The following is a 16,566-nucleotide window of genomic DNA, read 5'->3' as shown; positions in this document are numbered from 1 at the left end:
CTCCCTTTATTTTATCTGACTTCTTATGGAGAGATATGCTGAAGATAAGAACTGGGCAATAGCTGAAGTGTCTGGTCTGCTGTTCAGCCTGGACACTCACGCTATGATTGTTGTCATTTCTTGAAAATAATGCCTCATTGTTGGCATTATCCTTCCCCTATCAGCAACTTCTGTTCTTGTCTCCAAGAACTGCTGCCAAGTTCCTGTGTTTATAGGAGGAAGAGTGATTATGGACACAAAGGGTAGAATTAACTTGTATGTGATGGCAGGGGAGAATAAAACCGTATGCTAACTACAAAGGGAAAAGCAAAAATACGAGACCACAGAATAGATGTCACCTGCCTATCAGGTTTCCAAAGCCTCCCTCTCCACCTTGTGCACACAGCAAGTGTGGTGCCCTGCAATCAACAAGAGCCCACTGGGGGAGGCATCAGGGCCAGGTGAGCCTGAACCAACTGTGCACACCAGAGTACCAAGAGCTGAGAGATACAGGGGAGCCCCAACACATTCCTGTCACTCAAGATTAGGAACGGCTAAGAAGCATGACAGACTCTCTTGTGAATTGAGAGAGGAGATTGTGAATTGAGGAGAGTGTGGTTTATTACCGCAGATCTTTATAGACCGATACGCGAAAGTACAGAAAGGTAAAATTCTTACTGGTTAGTAAATTAACACATTACCTTCATTGGTCAGTGGGGTACACCACCCCTCAACCTTCTCTTGCAAGAAAACAAGAAAGTGACAACACCTGCAAGGCTGTCTTCTATCTCTGAGGATTGTTTTAATTCCGCCTTATGATTTCCCAGACCACTTTCTCAGGAGAGATTGAGAAGGTTATGCAGCCTGCTATTCCACAGGCACTGTGCTCCCTGCTTTCTGCTCACATTTAGCATCCAAAACATCCCGTCTGGGGACACCCCCAGTGCCCCAACACACTGCCTTGTGTGACATCTCTTTGGAGCCACCGTGTCCCGTTCGGGTGCTTGGTGCAGTCTCTGCTCAGTGTAACCCTCGCACAGCAGGACCAAGCGGTGCAGTCTGCCCAGCTGGAGACCTGCTCTCGTCCCCTTCCCCAGACCCCAGAAGAGTCTCCTCAGGATCATGACAATGGTGTTGAACTTGCCTCCTTACATCCACCACTGGTACCTGCCTTTCAAGCACTTTTCCCTGAACACTTTCAGCACTTACCAACTTAAATGGTTATGTGCTTCTCTTACTTACACTATGAGGCTGGAAAGGCTCTCCCTTGTCTCAGCAGGTGGCACAGAGAGGCTTCTATCACCTGTGCAGCAGTTTTGCTTTGGCAAGACAGCCAGTGCTGGGGAGCACGGATTTTCCTGCAGAGCACCGCGGCTGGCTGGAAGCTGCGGCCCGCCCTGCTTCCTTCCCTGCAGCCCCGCAGCCCCGCAGCCCCACAGCCCCGCGGCCCCACGGCCCCGCGGCCCCACGGCCCCGCGGCCCCACAGCCCCGCAGCCCCACAGCCCCGCAGCCCCGCAGCCCCACAGCCCCGCAGCCCCACAGCCCCGCAGCCCCGCAGCCCCGCAGCCCCACAGCCGGGCACAGGGCAGCGGCAGCCGCGGATCGCCGGGCCCCGCACACGAGGGCGCTGCGCTCGAGGCCGCGCCGGGCACGGCCGCGGCGGGACGGCAGGGGGCGCCCTCCCGGCTGCACCGGCGCTCTGCCGGTCGAGGCCCCGCCCCGTCATGGAGGCCCCGCCCATCCTATGCCCCACCCCCGGCAGGGAACCCGGGGTGGGCGTGGCGAGGCCAGCGCCGAGGGCTCTCATTGGCGGAGGGCTCTGCTGGCCCCGCCCCGCAAGCGGCGCGGGGAAGCCGCCGCGTCCCGGCGGGCGCGGGTTCCGCGTCGCTCCGCTCCGGGGCCGGTAACTGCCCGCGTCCTGAGCGCCGTCCCCGTGCTCTCCGTGAGGGCGGGGGCCCCCCCCCAAGGGCCCGGCTGCCAGTCCCGTCTGCCGCCGTGCCGGGCGCGGGGCGGGGTGGCGGCCGGCACATGGCGCGCTGCGGCGGCGGCGCGGTGCCGAGGGGCCCCGGCGCGGCGGCGGCGGAGCGGCAGCGGCTGAAGGAGGCGCTGGCCGAGCAGCTCCGGCAGGACCTCGACAGGTGGGCGCGGGGCGGCGGCCGAGCCGGGGGCGGCCCCGGGCGGGGCGGGGACTCCCGGTAACGGTGCCGTCCCGCAGGCTGCTGGCGGAGGGGACCCACTCGGACGTGACCTTCCAAGTAGGCGACGAGGAGGTGCGGCTGCACCGGGCGGTGCTGCTGGCGCGGGCGCCGCTGGTGTGCGAAGGTCTGGCGTGGGGGCAGCTGCAGCTGGACAGCATGGAACCCGCCGAGGTCCGGGAATTCCTGCGGTGAGTGCGCGGCCACGGCACCCCCTTTGTGTCTTGCCTCTTCTTTTTCCCAGTGCCAGCAGCTGTTTTAAAGCTTTTCCCATGCAGAACCCTCACAGCCTTCCTGCTGAGTTTGCAGAAGACTTTCGTGTAACTTCTTTCTTTTCCTCTGCCTTTGTCCTTCTACTGATAGCACATGGCTGTACTCTCCACCTTAGTGTCCTTTTTTGTGGTATGTAAAGAACTTATAATAGAAAAAGAGAAAAAAACAGCAAAAATCCTTTGAGATCATCCATGCCTACTAAAACCCTTTTTAACAAGATTCCCAGATGAAAACAGCAAACAAAACCCACTCTTGGCTCATATTTTAAAAAGTTATGGATATAGGAGTCTAGGAGAACTTCAGCAAGTTGGATGAAAATTCATTAAGTTCAAAACTCATCTCTCAAGTCCTCGTGACCCATGGGCTAAGCCAAACACGGCATAGCTTTGATGCAAACGGAGATCCCAGAGGGAGCTGTGTGGGCTGGCTACTCCCCAGGGACTGGTGCAAGGGCCAGCATGTTTTTGCATTGCCAGCTGTTTTCCCATTGCCACATATGCAACATCTCTCATGTCTTCCTCTAAACCTTAGGTGAGTTACATGAAGGGTGTTGGCTGGTGCTGCCACCAGACCTTGCAATCCTCCTTCTTGTAAGTTCCTCTAATCCTTTTTTCAAAGAACTGCTTTTCTCTAACAAAGCTGTGGTGGTGCCACCTACTTTCCCTAAAAAAGAGTTGGTGTTAGAGCTGATCAGCACTTACAGGAATGCACCAGGAACAAAGTGGTAGAAAGAAATCACTCTGGGATTTCACATGAATTCAGGATGTGCCTAGAAAATGTAGGTACTTGCAGGTTTTTGTGATTGTTGCCAACAGTAATGGGATAGTGTTGGAGTTATCAAGTTTAGTGCTTGAAACACACCCTAATTATGAAAGGAAACTTTCTGAACCCAGAGTCATATCTGAAACATAGAGTCCTTGTAGTGAAGCAGGTTGATTACCAGGCCGCAGCCTGGTAGGAGCATTAGCAAAACAAGTGGTAGAAACAAAACAAAGTGGGTTTTGTCATATTTGTTGTCTGATTCCATTGTTATTGTGATACTAATTTCTTTCAAATTCATGTAAGTGGTGTTATTGAAAAATTTCATGAAGCATGATAATGCAATTTTTTAAAAAATCAAATCAATTTTGAAATAATTATTCTGAATAATTATTTATATACTGTTATATCAGGGGTTTGTATTCTTAATAGTAAGCCCTTAATATGTCACTGATACTTGCTTTCAATTTTGTCTGGGTTTGCTATAAGGCAAGGAATGATATCTGGAGTCCTGCATATTCTCCAAAAAGCATGGTACAGAAAACACCTTTAAACTCAGGTCAACTAATTGTAAACCCTGTGTCTTTTCACAGTGAGTTAAGAATCTTCAGATTAACTTCCTCATATGTTCTAAGCTGTATAGGAAGTGTGCTTTGCAAAATAATTGCTGTTCTTAACTTAGTCTTTGGTGCTTTTTGATACTTAACCTTTGGAATCCTCTAACCTAGCACATTCTGTAGAGATCAGTGCTTACAGAGTGCACTGAAGTTTGACAACAGTGAACTCATTTGCACCAAAGAAAGGATTGTTTGAAAAGAGCCTAATCCATTGTTCAGATGATCGAGTAGTATCAGTGGCTTTTTAATCTCTATGGTTTCTTATTGTTAAGATGCAAATTGATTCGATCTTTTTAAGTGCAGAACAGTGCCTTAAATTAGAGCTTTAGTTTTACCAGAAGCCAGCCTAGTTCTTGGAGCATGTCAACTGCCATGATGAGTTGTTACAGAGGTCTGTAGCTGCAGCTGAGCTCCTGAGAGAAAGTTAATGTCTTCGACAAAAGTTCTGGTTTTTTGTATATATGGACAAGTGGAATACTAATAATAGTATTGCAGAGTTCATCAAAGCTATAACAAAATCACATTCCTTTTCCTGTTTGTATTCAGCTTTGCTTTTATTTTCCTGAGTAAAAATTATCTTTCCAGTTGGGATTTGGGGACTTCATTTTCTCACAAGCTATATCTGGCCTGCATCTCAGTGAGGCACACTTCCTTTGGGCCTCTGTCTCCCTTCATCAGGGGACATGAAGTGGGCTACATGTCACTTGTGTGCTGAAGACTGTGCAGCTGCTCTTGCCTCCTCTTTTGAGCAGGAGATAGGACACAGTAAACATCATGCTGATCTTTCTGCATAGCACCAGCATGAAGTAGATGAGCAACTGAGCAGTGCTTTGTTTCCCTCTGTTGCACTATGTGAGGACATCAAGAAGAAATTTCTGGTCACCAGCCGTGCAGCATACCGTAGACACTACGCACCTGCATTTTTGCCTGGTTAATGTAATTTTGACTCTGCCCTCCAATAGCCTTCTGTCATTCTTTGGGACAAAACTAGAAAAATGTCAACAGTTGCCAGTACATTGATGGCTGGAGATGACTGCCCAGGCAGGGTTCTGCACTGTGCCTCAAGAAGAGAAACTTGGCATCCCTGAAGGATGGCTGTCTGTCACAGATCATTAGATCATTGCTGTCTTGCCTGCTGAGAGGCAAACTGCTTTTTATTTTCTCACAAAATAGCATTGCTTTAGCAATAAAAATCTAAATATTGTCTCAATATTTCTATTAGAGGGGTCTGACACAGGGAAGGACAGAGAAGGACCTAGTATCAGTGAGATCCAGTTAAAAAGCAATAAATAGAATCAGATACAAAGGAATACGATTGTCATTGTGACATTCACTGCCACAGGGGTTAGTTTGCACTACCAGCTGTTGATTCAAAGTAGACCAACCAAGCCTTCAACCGTGTTAGGCCTGTAGAATTCTGTATCAGGCGGGACAAGGATGCTACGTCTCGCTTAAGTGCAGGCAGGAATCTTTCAGAAGGTAAACTCTAGACAGCACGATGGCAATAACTTCCTTCTGTAGAGTCTGTGTATGCACACCTTTCCTTTGTACAAAAAAAGTCTTCAGCTATAGTAACTGCTATGAATACAACAGATACTCTATAGCACTGTACCCATTTCATCTGCCACTTATCCACACCTCTTCCAAACTCAGTGTTGCTTGTGTCTATCAGATACTTTTCTGTGTGCAGGGGAAAAAAACCCAAGTCACAAGGTGGGGTACCTGTTAAAATTACACAGCATCATACTGACACTACAGAAGGTGATGGTTTAGCACTATTTCCAGTGTGATATTCTCCTGCATATGAGGTTTTCATAGATGAGTTACACCAAATGGAATGCTTGTGTATATTCTTTAAATACAATTCCCAGTTGGAGTTCCACTGGATAACACTGGATTACAAAGTAGTCAAAAAATACTTCTTTAAATAAATTGAGTTTTTTTCTTCCTGACTGCTAGATTGTCATAGTTCCCATTGGATAATGGCTGTTTTGGAGGAAACAAACTTGAGTTATGCTCAGGTTTACTGAATATGTTTATTGAATTCCTTTATGTTTATGCCTCAGCAATCCTATAGTTAATATCTATGCTTGTGTATTCCCCCTAGTGGGTTATGGTTGAAGAACACTTTTTTTCAGAAGAATAGCCTGCCTCACATGTTCTTGGAATTTTGTGCTTTATACAGACTATTCTGATATGATCCTTCCCTTTTATCACTCGTGCCTGTTGATGTGGTGCAGCCTACTATACGAGGAGTATCTTCTCTAAATGACTGATTCACGGACCTTGAAAACAAATCCGCTGCAGAAAGGGCTTTTTGTGGCACTTGCAGGTGGATCTTTTGGCACAACTATTCTTTTCCCTGCATTAAGACTTAAGGGAATCAGCAGTACATCTGAAAAACATCATCCCTTCCAAAATAACTAAAACTAACTAAAAACAACTAAAACCTTGCCCTACAACTGTGGCAATATGAGAGATGTGATGCAACTGTCCTAAACTTTGTGAAACAATAAATCCTGAATTGTGGAAATTAAAATGCTCTGTTAAAAGTTGTTTCTAGTGTAACAGTGAGAAAGCTGGAAACAAACTATTGTGAACCAGGTTAATAGATTAAGGAATCTGCTCATCTTGAATACTTTAAGGTGTTCTAACTTTTTCCTACATTTGTTCTTACAACCATATTCTCTCGTCTCAGGTTGTCATTATGGCAGCAAGTTAGTTTTTTGTGGTTATAAATATGAGCTAGGTAAGCCATTGAGAAGAATTAGACTTTGCTGAGGAGGGAAATAAGTGAGGTACAGAAGCTTGTATCTTACATTTTATGCTGCATCCTGTTGGGGAAAGAGATTTCACCACGATGACTTGTTTATTTTGATGAAAATGGGCTTTAAACACATGCCAAACAATGGCAATCTTATCTCCTTTCCACATACAGAGAAACAATGTTTGTCTTTTTTCTTACTGTATTTTTTTTTGATCCATGGTTATATCTAATCTCAGTTTCTCAGAGGCAGTTGAGAAGCTGAACTGTCACAATATATTCAGTAGGAGTGTAATGCTTTGGAAACATAATATCTTAATGCCTGAATTTATGCCTGAAGGAAGAAAAAAAAAATTTGTTTGTGAGAAACAGAAACCTTTCACTGGACCCATGACCACTTATTGTTTTGAAATGCATACTGTTCAGAAGAAATTAGAAACTTTATTCAGCACCTGTGTGAGGCAGTAAAGGAGGTGATGTTGCATCTCCTGAGAAGAAATTCACTGAAACACTTACCTCAAGAAATCCATTAAGTTAAAACAGCCATCTTGATTGCAAAAATCAAGCAGACAGTCCTTTAGCAAATCTAAAGGGAAATGGAAGAATCTTAAGAGCTTAGGGTAGGCTGAAGTTGTGTGTATGAAATGCCTTAGACAGTGAGGATGTGCTGCTTTAGGTGTATTGCTGAAATATTTTTGCAAGTCTAACAAGATTAAATGCAGTACATGAGAGTTTTTGCTGCAGTTGGGTTTGCTAGATGTATGTACATTAAAATTGTGGGCATGCACTGGTTCAGAGGCTTCCTATATTGGTTTTATTTTTATGAATAGAAGTAAATAGATTTGGATTTCATTTTGGGGTTTAATTGTGGTAACTGTTTAAGTAAAATTGTATAATACGGTATTTCACACATGTGCAGAAGATACTTTGGTTTTAATCTGGTTATTATGACATTCTTGTCTCTCAGCTTGAGAGGCTTGAATTTGACAGAGGGACCATTCAGTGGGTAAGGAATTGGCTGGATGGTCACACCCAAAGAGTTGTGCTTGGTTGACAAGGTGCTCAGCATGAGGCAGCAATGTGCACGCACAGCCCAGAAAGCCAGCCCCATCCTGGGCTGCAGCTGAAGCAGCGTGGCCAGCAGGTGGATGCAGGTGACTCTGTCCCTCTGGTCTGCTCTCCTGAGACTCCACCTGGAGGGCTCATCCAGCTCTGGGGCCCCCAGCATAAGAAACACCTGTTGGAATGAGTCAAGAGAGAGGGGGCAACAAAGCTGGTCAGAGGGCTGGAATACCTCTCCCATGAAGACAGGTTGAGAGAATTGGAGTTGTTCAGTCTGGAAAAGAGAAGGCTCTGGGGATCACCTTGTGATGATACACCTCAATCTGACTTAAAGAAGAGATTTTTAACTCTATGGAATTGTTGTCTGCTCTTTAGATAACGAAACTAGGTTGGGGCACACTGACTGATGCCTGCTCAAGAGGTTTGGAATGTATTCCTAATACAGTTCTGCAGTCCCGGGGTCCTGGATTCTTAAAGCAGCTGCTTTGAAGAGATGGTTTTACATTATCACTAAACCGTCTGAGCTCCAAGGTCCAAGGATGCAAGATTGCCCCAGCTTTTATTTATGCAGAAAGGCACCATTTAATATTCTGGAGGAGAGAGTCTAGAAAATGTCATTCTGCTTTAGAAATGAGCCTATAAAATACAGAATGCTGTCAAGCAAAGTTTTTTATGGCAGGTTATAGAAAACTGCAGAATTTTTGAGTTTTCTGGATTCTGGAGTTTTCTTGCATTCTGGATCCAATGTGATTTACTGAGATAAAAGGAAATTTCTAAAAGATGTGCCAAAATAATTTTGCTGTCTATGAAGTAAAATGATAGATGCATCCATGAGATACATCTTTCAAAGTAGTAAATTTACATACTGTATTAAACAGAACTCTAATATTAAGATAACCTGCTGAAATATTGGAAGTAATAAATCCAGGAATGTGACTAGATTTTAGATATTAACTGAAAGAGTCAAAGATTCTTGACTTCTTACAGGAAAAAAAACTTATTTAAAATAGAATTAACTTCTTCAGATCCAGAAACCAGTTACTTAGTTCTGGTTTAAAATGCTGCTTTATTTCTTTTATTTACTGAGTTCCTAGTTGTGGTAAGGTTGCCATTTTTATTGACTGAAGCCTTGTGATAACAAAAATTAATTGCATTCCTGAGGTTTCTTATGTAGATTCTCTGAAAATCCCCTGAGTGTTCCCAAGAGATTGTCTCATTGCCTAGCTTATGAGAGTCCCTATGGATGTTTTTCAGTTACTGGAGAAAGTAAGAACATTAAAATAATTAATTTGTGCCAAAACACTCTATCTGTTGCTGCTAATTTTCTTTCTCCCTCAAAGTCAATTTGTACTGTCTACATGTTAAATATGCAAAACCTCTGTAGCAAGAGAAAGGTGAATAAGAAAAATTCCAGTGCAAATTTAGCCTAACATGTTCAATGGCAATTTTATTTTTTTTTTCTACAAACCCTTCCTAGGGAACTTCCTGCAATTTTTTACATTCAGTATGTGACCAGTGTACTTCTGCAATTGTGGTATTAGCTTACATCTGGTGAAGATATAGGGATAAAGTGCAAATTATTTGAGAAATATAAAGCTAGATATATAGAGAGAGATGTAAGTATAGCTATATATAACTAGACATAGATACATATAAATACAAAAATTTATTTTTATATACAGTTGGGGTATTTTTTCCTAGTACTGGCATTGTCTATGTGACTTTAAGTGGCGCCTCTTGGAAGGTCTAAAGTGGACAAAAACTTGAAGACAATTTCAGGATACTTCTGTGAAATTTTAAAATCTCTAGCTCAACTGGGTTTCTACTCTGAATTTCTATTCTTGATTCCTACTGCCTTAGAGCTGTAAAACACAGATGTTGCCTAATGTGAAGCACAGTGAATGGGGAAAAATGTGTGGAAGTTGTGGTCTTGAATTTGCTAAAGAACTGCAAAGTCTCCCTGTTCCATCTAGCAACTTTTGCTCCTATTCTTGAAAATATGGCATTTTATTAGTTGTCTTTCCCTCGTGCTATTATTATGGTAGAATGGAAAGCACTTTAAATATGAAAAGCAATAGATGGTCAGTTCACAGGTTAGGAGTTCTGGGAGCACATACTTACACAACAATCTTAAAATCACATGTGAAAAGGGTTCACTGATCTTACTCTTTCCATGTGAAATCTTGTTCCTGTTACATCCTTTCCTGCCACTTGCTTTCAAAATCTAATAAAATATTAACATTCTTATTGTCTACATTCTTATTTCTTCTTATTCTAACTCCTGGTGAGGACCTATATCACATAGACCAAAAAAGATTCTACTATCTCAATCCTTTAAATACAGGACTTAAGAAGGAAGAGGATTTCTTTTTTCTGCCCTGTCAGAGTACAGGGTTCAAAAATAACACACTCAAATTACTGTTCTGAGTATTAACAAAAAAAGCCTGTTTTCCATGGAATGAGTGACTAAAGCAGATCTGAGTATTTCTGCTACATCCAAAGGAACTGTAGGTCTTCTGTTAAACTTCGTGAACTTCATCTAGATGGTATGAAACCAAGGATAAAACGTGTTGTCTGTGCTGGAGTGCAGTATATTTTCTAGAAATGTGAGATCTTCGCAGTCACAGACAGCAGGCTTTGTTAGCCTTTCCAGATCCTGAGCCAAAAATAAGCTGGTGAAACAGATGGGAAAGTGGGAAGCTGGAATTACTAGATGGGCAAAGTGAAAGTTCTTGGGTAATCTTAACTGCAAATTTTTGTGCTTTAAGTGATTCCTTTGAAATTAAAATTTATTTCTGTAATTCATTTATATCTCTATACAATTTTTATGGGCCTTTTTTTTTTACTGTGACCTTGATGTTAGAAGATTTTGATATTTTGTGGTGCTTGTGTATGCTTTTCAAGCATTTGCAGAAATAAGTTTTCCAGAGATACATTTTTTAAAAAGTTGGGTTTTTTAAGCACTGGAGAGTCCAACTCTTTGTTTTCTGGTTAAGAGCTTTGTCAGATGAAAAAAAATGTAATTTTTTACTTGTTTTCTTCAATTAAAAAGTTATGTGAGTAAAAACTAGTGTCATCTTCTAGGATTCTATATTCATCTGGTATAAATCTTAAAGAAACTGAGGAGCTGTTTATGAGGAAAATACAAGAAAGCAACACTACTGCTCTTCAGAATGCTCAAAACAATGTTAATTGTCAAAGCAAAAGAGCACCAGTTGATCAGAATAGTCCAAGTGGAGCTGTGCAGAAAGAACTTGTTTGTCTGTCTGGTATTGAGGAAGAAATTCCAGAAGCAGTCATTGATGCAGAAAGCGACAAAGCAACTGCAGGTAGGTTTGAAATTACACTTTTTTTCTCTTTTTGTCTAGTAAATGATTGTTCAAATACTTCTGCAGTTTCAAATACTTTCTGCAGTAAAAATGCAGGCAAAATTAAAACTATTGTTACAGCACAGCTGTCATGGATATTCTTTTGTATTGCCCACCTCATTGTCTCAGGCTTTGAAGAAATGAATTGCTGCAGAAGTTAGGCAGGCACAATTCCCCGCCAGTGTGTGGTGTAATAAATCTGTAATTGCCAGGCATCCAGCATGGGCATCACCACATCCTGTCTTTTCCCTGGAATACAGCAAGCTCCACTCTTCACCATGTGGGACTTTCACACAGCAGAGTATCTCCCTTGTTTTCCTTTCCTAGCAAATTGCACTGGCTCCACTGTTGTTTTATGAGGGTTCTGGAGCCTTTCAAAATCTTCCATGCTACCGTTCTGAATGAAATAATACAAGGAAATGTTCAGCTGCATCTCCCCCAGAGGTGCTGGCTGCTGCAGCTGTGTCAGTGACAGCAGATCTGTTCTGGTGGGAACCTGTAGCACTGGATGACCCCAAACTTCCTCAGGGACTACTCTTCTTCAGTGAAAAAAATTAACTGGATGCTTAATCTTATGAAAGAGTAACTGTAGTACTTCTGTAGATACCAAATAGGAAGCATTGGTCAAGTTTCTGATAAGTCAAAATAAGAAGTAAAAAGCAATGTTTAGAAAACTTTTCAAGGAAAATCCTACCTTGAATATGCAATAATAAAAAATTTAATTTTCAAATATTTTGTCTGTGCACTGTCAATAGTCTCTTGTAGAGCTGATGAAGTGAAAACAGCTTTTTCTCCCTATATGCAGGTAATTCTGAAGTAGAAACTGCATCTGTGTTAGGAGAAGACTTATTGATGCTCTACAAGAAGTGCTGTTGTCCAGATATTAATATTTGCGTAGAAGGCAAAGATTTTCAAGCTCACAGGTACATAAGTATTTACAGTACAAAGTTTTTCCATCAATAACCATCTGGTATAAGATGCTGCTGTTGCTGTGCATCCATAGAAGTTACAGCTAGGGAATAGCACCAGCAATGAACCCTTACAGCTTTTAGTTATTATGTGCAGAGTGGCTGTACTTTGATAATAATGAATACAATTTATCATCAACAGCAACTACTTTGAAAAACAACTGCACTTTTAGCACTTCTAAGATTGCCACTCAGATTGTAAACTCGTATATTGAGTATATACTCGTGGAAATACTTGTAGATTTTTTTTTCCTAATTTTATATATATATATATGAAATAGAAAATAAAAAATAATCTGTGCTCTGTAAAGAAAACAAAAGATATAATAATAAACTATTCACTTATTAATGCTGAATAAAATTTCCATATAGGCAGAAAAATTCAGGAGTAATAATTTTTATTTCTCCAGAATCTGTACATACAAAATCTGGTTTTATTTTCATTACTTCAGTTATGCAGATGTAAAGATTGCCAGGAGCCTTTCCTAGATCAAAAGTCCAAGACCGTTTAAGAACTTTGGCTTATTGTACTCCTGTGGCTTGGGAAAGCAAATTAAAGTGTCAGTACCATTCCTTGTACCTTTGATATAAGTCTGTTTGCATTTGAGATATCAAACCAGGCAGCCTGTATTTTGTTTCCTTTGAGTGCATTAAGTAACAGAGGGACTATAAAAACCCTCCATTACTTTTAGTACTTTCTCAACACAAAACTGGGAGTGTGGGGGGCAGTTTATCACAGATATTACAATATCCTTATAGAAGGTATGTCATAATTGTGTGGGTATTTGGATATATGCTCATTTTCAGAATAAAGTTCGGTAAAGAATGTTTCTTCTGGTCTACATTATATGTTCTCAGATACATAAGTTTCAGAAACAAATGCTTTAATACAGAAAAAATAGTGCAACAAAGAGCTTCTATCAGCAGAGCTTCTTTAATTTAGGCCACTTACTGCCTGGAGCTATGTATCTAGTTTAACTAGCATCAAAAAATACGGCAGTAAATCATAGAGAAAACAAGGATGTTTTGAAACAGGACTTGAGCTCGTTTTAGCACTGTGTCATGTGAACAGTAGGAGCTAATTAGGGCAGTGGAACTTTCAATATAATTGTGGTGAAAGCACCAGAATGATTTACTCACTGAAAGGGTTTTATTTTTTTCAGTTCTCAAACAGCAGACAGGTTAGGCCTGCAAAGTCTCCCACCACTTGTGTCAGTATTCATTACTTTCTCATGAAGTCCTGTGAACTTCCAATAGACTTTAGTGCTGCTGCTTTATGTCTTCCTAGTGTTGCATTCTTTACAGAGCTCTGCATGAAGCAAGTGAGATTTCTTTGGTAATAAAACTGGCACTAGCCATCACTGTAGGAAAGCACAGATAAAGTTATTTCAAAATAGTTTTGTATCTCCATATATTTTATAAATATATGCTGATAAAATATAAATTTAGGTACTGCATACTTGTCCATATTCTGCTGAGTACCTATCTTATTTAAAATGAGTCTTTGAAATATCCATCTAACTATGCCCTTGAAGTTGATTGATCACTGTGCACTACCAAAATGTATTTGGAACAGATTAAAAAGTGCAGATAAGTGTGTTCCATACCTCTGTGATATTTTGTTAATGTATCTTATTTTAAAAAAAGGGTTGTGTGTGTACCCAGAATTTCATACACTTCAAGTTAGGATGTAATACCCATTTACATGTGGATGTATTTCACTGAGATAGGAAACATTCAGTAAAAGCTTTGTTATTATTTTTGCTGGATGACTCATAGGAGGAATGTGCTAGAAGTTTCTAATTTAAAATGTTGAGACTTCTGAAGCAGGAGGAGGGAAGAGAGATGAAAGAATACAGAATATAGAATGACTAGAAAAGAGACCATAAATAGTATTCTACATGCTTCTTCCTACGCAAAATGAGAGTGCTCGGAAACACTTTAAGGGACAAAAAATACATGTAACAGGATTCTCATGCCTCGTATAACATTTTGCTCTTTCTGCCACAGGAAATACATGACATAAGCTAATTTTATAAATAATAGGAAGCTTAGCAAGTGTAATGAAAAAATTCTGTGTATTAGAATATTATCTGTGGCTGCAGTAAGCCAGATAAGATACATAAAGGCTAACACTATAACTGGCATGGATCCAGAAAACTGAAATCACAAAGCAGTTTTCATCCACTATCTTGCCTTCCTCTCTGCCACTGCACTTCCACCTTAAGAGTCCTGTTGCCAAGGTCTTCTTACCTGATATTTCAAAGACTAATACTGGTAGAGAAACTGAGCTACAGAATGCAGCTCTGGAGTTTATTTATTGTCTTTTATGGAAGTAGTAGTAAATTGAATTAGCCCCGTTATGGCCAGTTATGCCTTTTAAATATAAAAGGGCAGTAAGTGTAAACAGAACTAACTGATAGCTCTTGTTGTGAAAACGCATCATATTGTCCTGGCATATGTTAATATCAACTCTTGTTTGACTTTTGGTGGTTGGCAAATTCTGAATACAAGCCATTACATACTTATCATTTTGATAAATACACATTTTGTAATATAAGAAGAATTCAAGATGTTCAGGATATAATTATTTATAATGGAGGCTGTATAAACTATTTTCTTACTTTATTAAATAACTTTTATTTACTCTTACTTGGTAAATAAAACAGGAGAAATAAATGTGAAATTTTATATAAAAGGAAGATGCTTGTGGAAATAGATTTCCTCTGTGTGAATCTCCAAGTCATACTAAAATCAAGCTTTAACTGAAAAATTTATAGAGCAGTGTTTGTTTTTTTCTGTAGCATATTTTGAAATTCCAAGCATACTGGGAGAAAAGGCATGCAGTACACAGCTGACACCTTAATGCATAAAGGGCAAAGATTTAAGTCAATGCTATCAAAGAGTCTCATCATGAATATTTGTATGTAATGGAATAATGTTTACTTTTACTCTCTCAGGGCCATTTTATGTGCCAGATCTAGTTACTTTGCTGCTATGCTGAGTGGAAGTTGGGCTGAGAGCTCTCAAGAGCACATCACTCTTCAAGGGTAAGTGTTGTCTCTGCAAGTCGTGTGGGAGCAAAGGTAGGCAATTTACAGTCGCTGCAAATATGTAACAACTGTGCTGTGTACAGAGCATTGAAGATTAATATGCCTTGACACTTTTCTCCAGCCTGATACATTTCCTGAGTAGTGTTTTGACTTCAGGATGAAACTGTGTGTAGTGTATTTGTTAATATTGTCAGATGATTCAGAAAAGTCTTTTTAATCAGGACAAGAGCACTAATCTTTTTGTGTAGAGTATGTTTTAGTATTCACAATCTACTTGAGAATTCTTTTCTTTCACTTCTTGTACATGTCATGAAAAGTACTGTGAGCATCTTAACAATCCAATTTTCATATTATTTGTACAATATGAATATGTATATTTACAATGTAAAGATAAAATTTCCTAAATAGTGTTTAATTATGATATTCCAGCAGCATATACTAAAGCAATTTTATCTGGTGGGCTTGTTCACCATGGCTTTCTGTGTGAGAATAATGGAGCTGTCACTGTAGGATGAATACTTAAGGCTTCATAGATAAGCTGGGGACTGCCAGGTTAGTTCTTTCCAGTGTCAGAAAACTCCATTGAAATACATTCCATTTCCTTTAAAAGCAAAGGAGTATTGATCCATGTACATGTTAGCTTTTTTTTCAGCCATGATGTTGGCTGACTCAGTTTTCTTCAGAATGAACTGTACCTTACAGTGCTGCTAAATATAACTGCTTTGTGTGAATATAAAATCTCTTGGCCAAGTGATACTTTCTTAAATGCTCATTTTAGTTTCCTGTCAGTGTAATAATGCTGCTGCAAACTCAGAAAGGTTGTCTGTTGATTTAGTTATAACTTCCAAATCCTTATAAAGCAATATACTTGCGATTTAATTTATTCCTTAGTCTTTATGATGTTTTAGAGGCTGTCACCAATTACTCAGGTGTTTACACTTCTCTCACTGTAATTGATTTCTCTGTGGTTAAGAAATTTTCATCCTTATTTTTCAGTAGGTGCATTCTCCTGAGAAATACTGAATCCTTATATGAGACTATTCTCATGCCAGTGTCTCATAATTTCTGTTATTATGAGTCGTATGCATAATTTTACCTTTTCCAGTTCACTTTTCTGGTTAGTGCTGGTTTCTGTGCTGTCTTCTACAACACTTATAAATGAAGTACATATGGCTTACTCTGAAATAATGAAAATTCTGCTTAAGGCAACAGCTGTCAAGACTGTGGGGAAACTCCTTCTTGCTGACTTTATGGCTGTTGTGTGTACTGCTATATAGAGAGACAGCTGTGCTGATTTTGCTTCTTTGCATGCTGCAATGCTGGGTTTTTTTCCTTTTGCTTTTAGTCATCAATATCAATTGCTTAAACATGTCTAATGTTTTAAAGGGTCTTAGCTCTGCATGAATATTCCATTTACACTAATGCACAGAGCACCTGTGGGTCTGGAAGACTGCACACAAAAATGTATGTGCACAAGTACAATAAAGTGATGTTCAGATCATGTCCATCCTTGGGGCGTTCTGTGCC

The 16,566-nt window shown here is 40.6% G+C and overlaps 1 protein-coding gene across 2 annotated transcripts in view; it reads left to right on the top strand.

The window, feature by feature from the left end:
- The first annotated feature begins 2,008 nt into the window (after nt 1-2,008).
- BTBD8 (BTB domain containing 8) overlaps nt 2,009-16,566 on the top strand; it is a 41,493-nt gene continuing 26,935 nt past the window's right edge. The window contains exons 1-5 of one of the 2 annotated variants that reach the window (XM_014250584.2): nt 2,009-2,118; nt 2,196-2,366; nt 10,735-10,979; nt 11,824-11,941; nt 14,947-15,036. In XM_014250584.2, coding sequence (XP_014106059.2) covers nt 2,009-2,118; nt 2,196-2,366; nt 10,735-10,979; nt 11,824-11,941; nt 14,947-15,036 — 734 coding nt within the window. Of the gene's footprint in view, nt 2,119-2,195; nt 2,367-10,734; nt 10,980-11,823; nt 11,942-14,946; nt 15,037-16,566 lie in introns of those variants that run through there. The other variant, XM_088060241.1, reaches the window with a different exon arrangement.

Source organism: Pseudopodoces humilis, chromosome 10 (genome assembly GCF_049639895.1).
Source record: "Pseudopodoces humilis isolate 2021_Gansu_Grassland_sample_001 chromosome 10, ASM4963989v1, whole genome shotgun sequence".
Classification (NCBI taxonomy): domain Eukaryota; kingdom Metazoa; phylum Chordata; class Aves; order Passeriformes; family Paridae; genus Pseudopodoces; species Pseudopodoces humilis.
The sequence above is the reverse complement of the archived record's forward strand: the minus strand, read 5'-3'. Positions and strand labels throughout refer to the sequence as shown.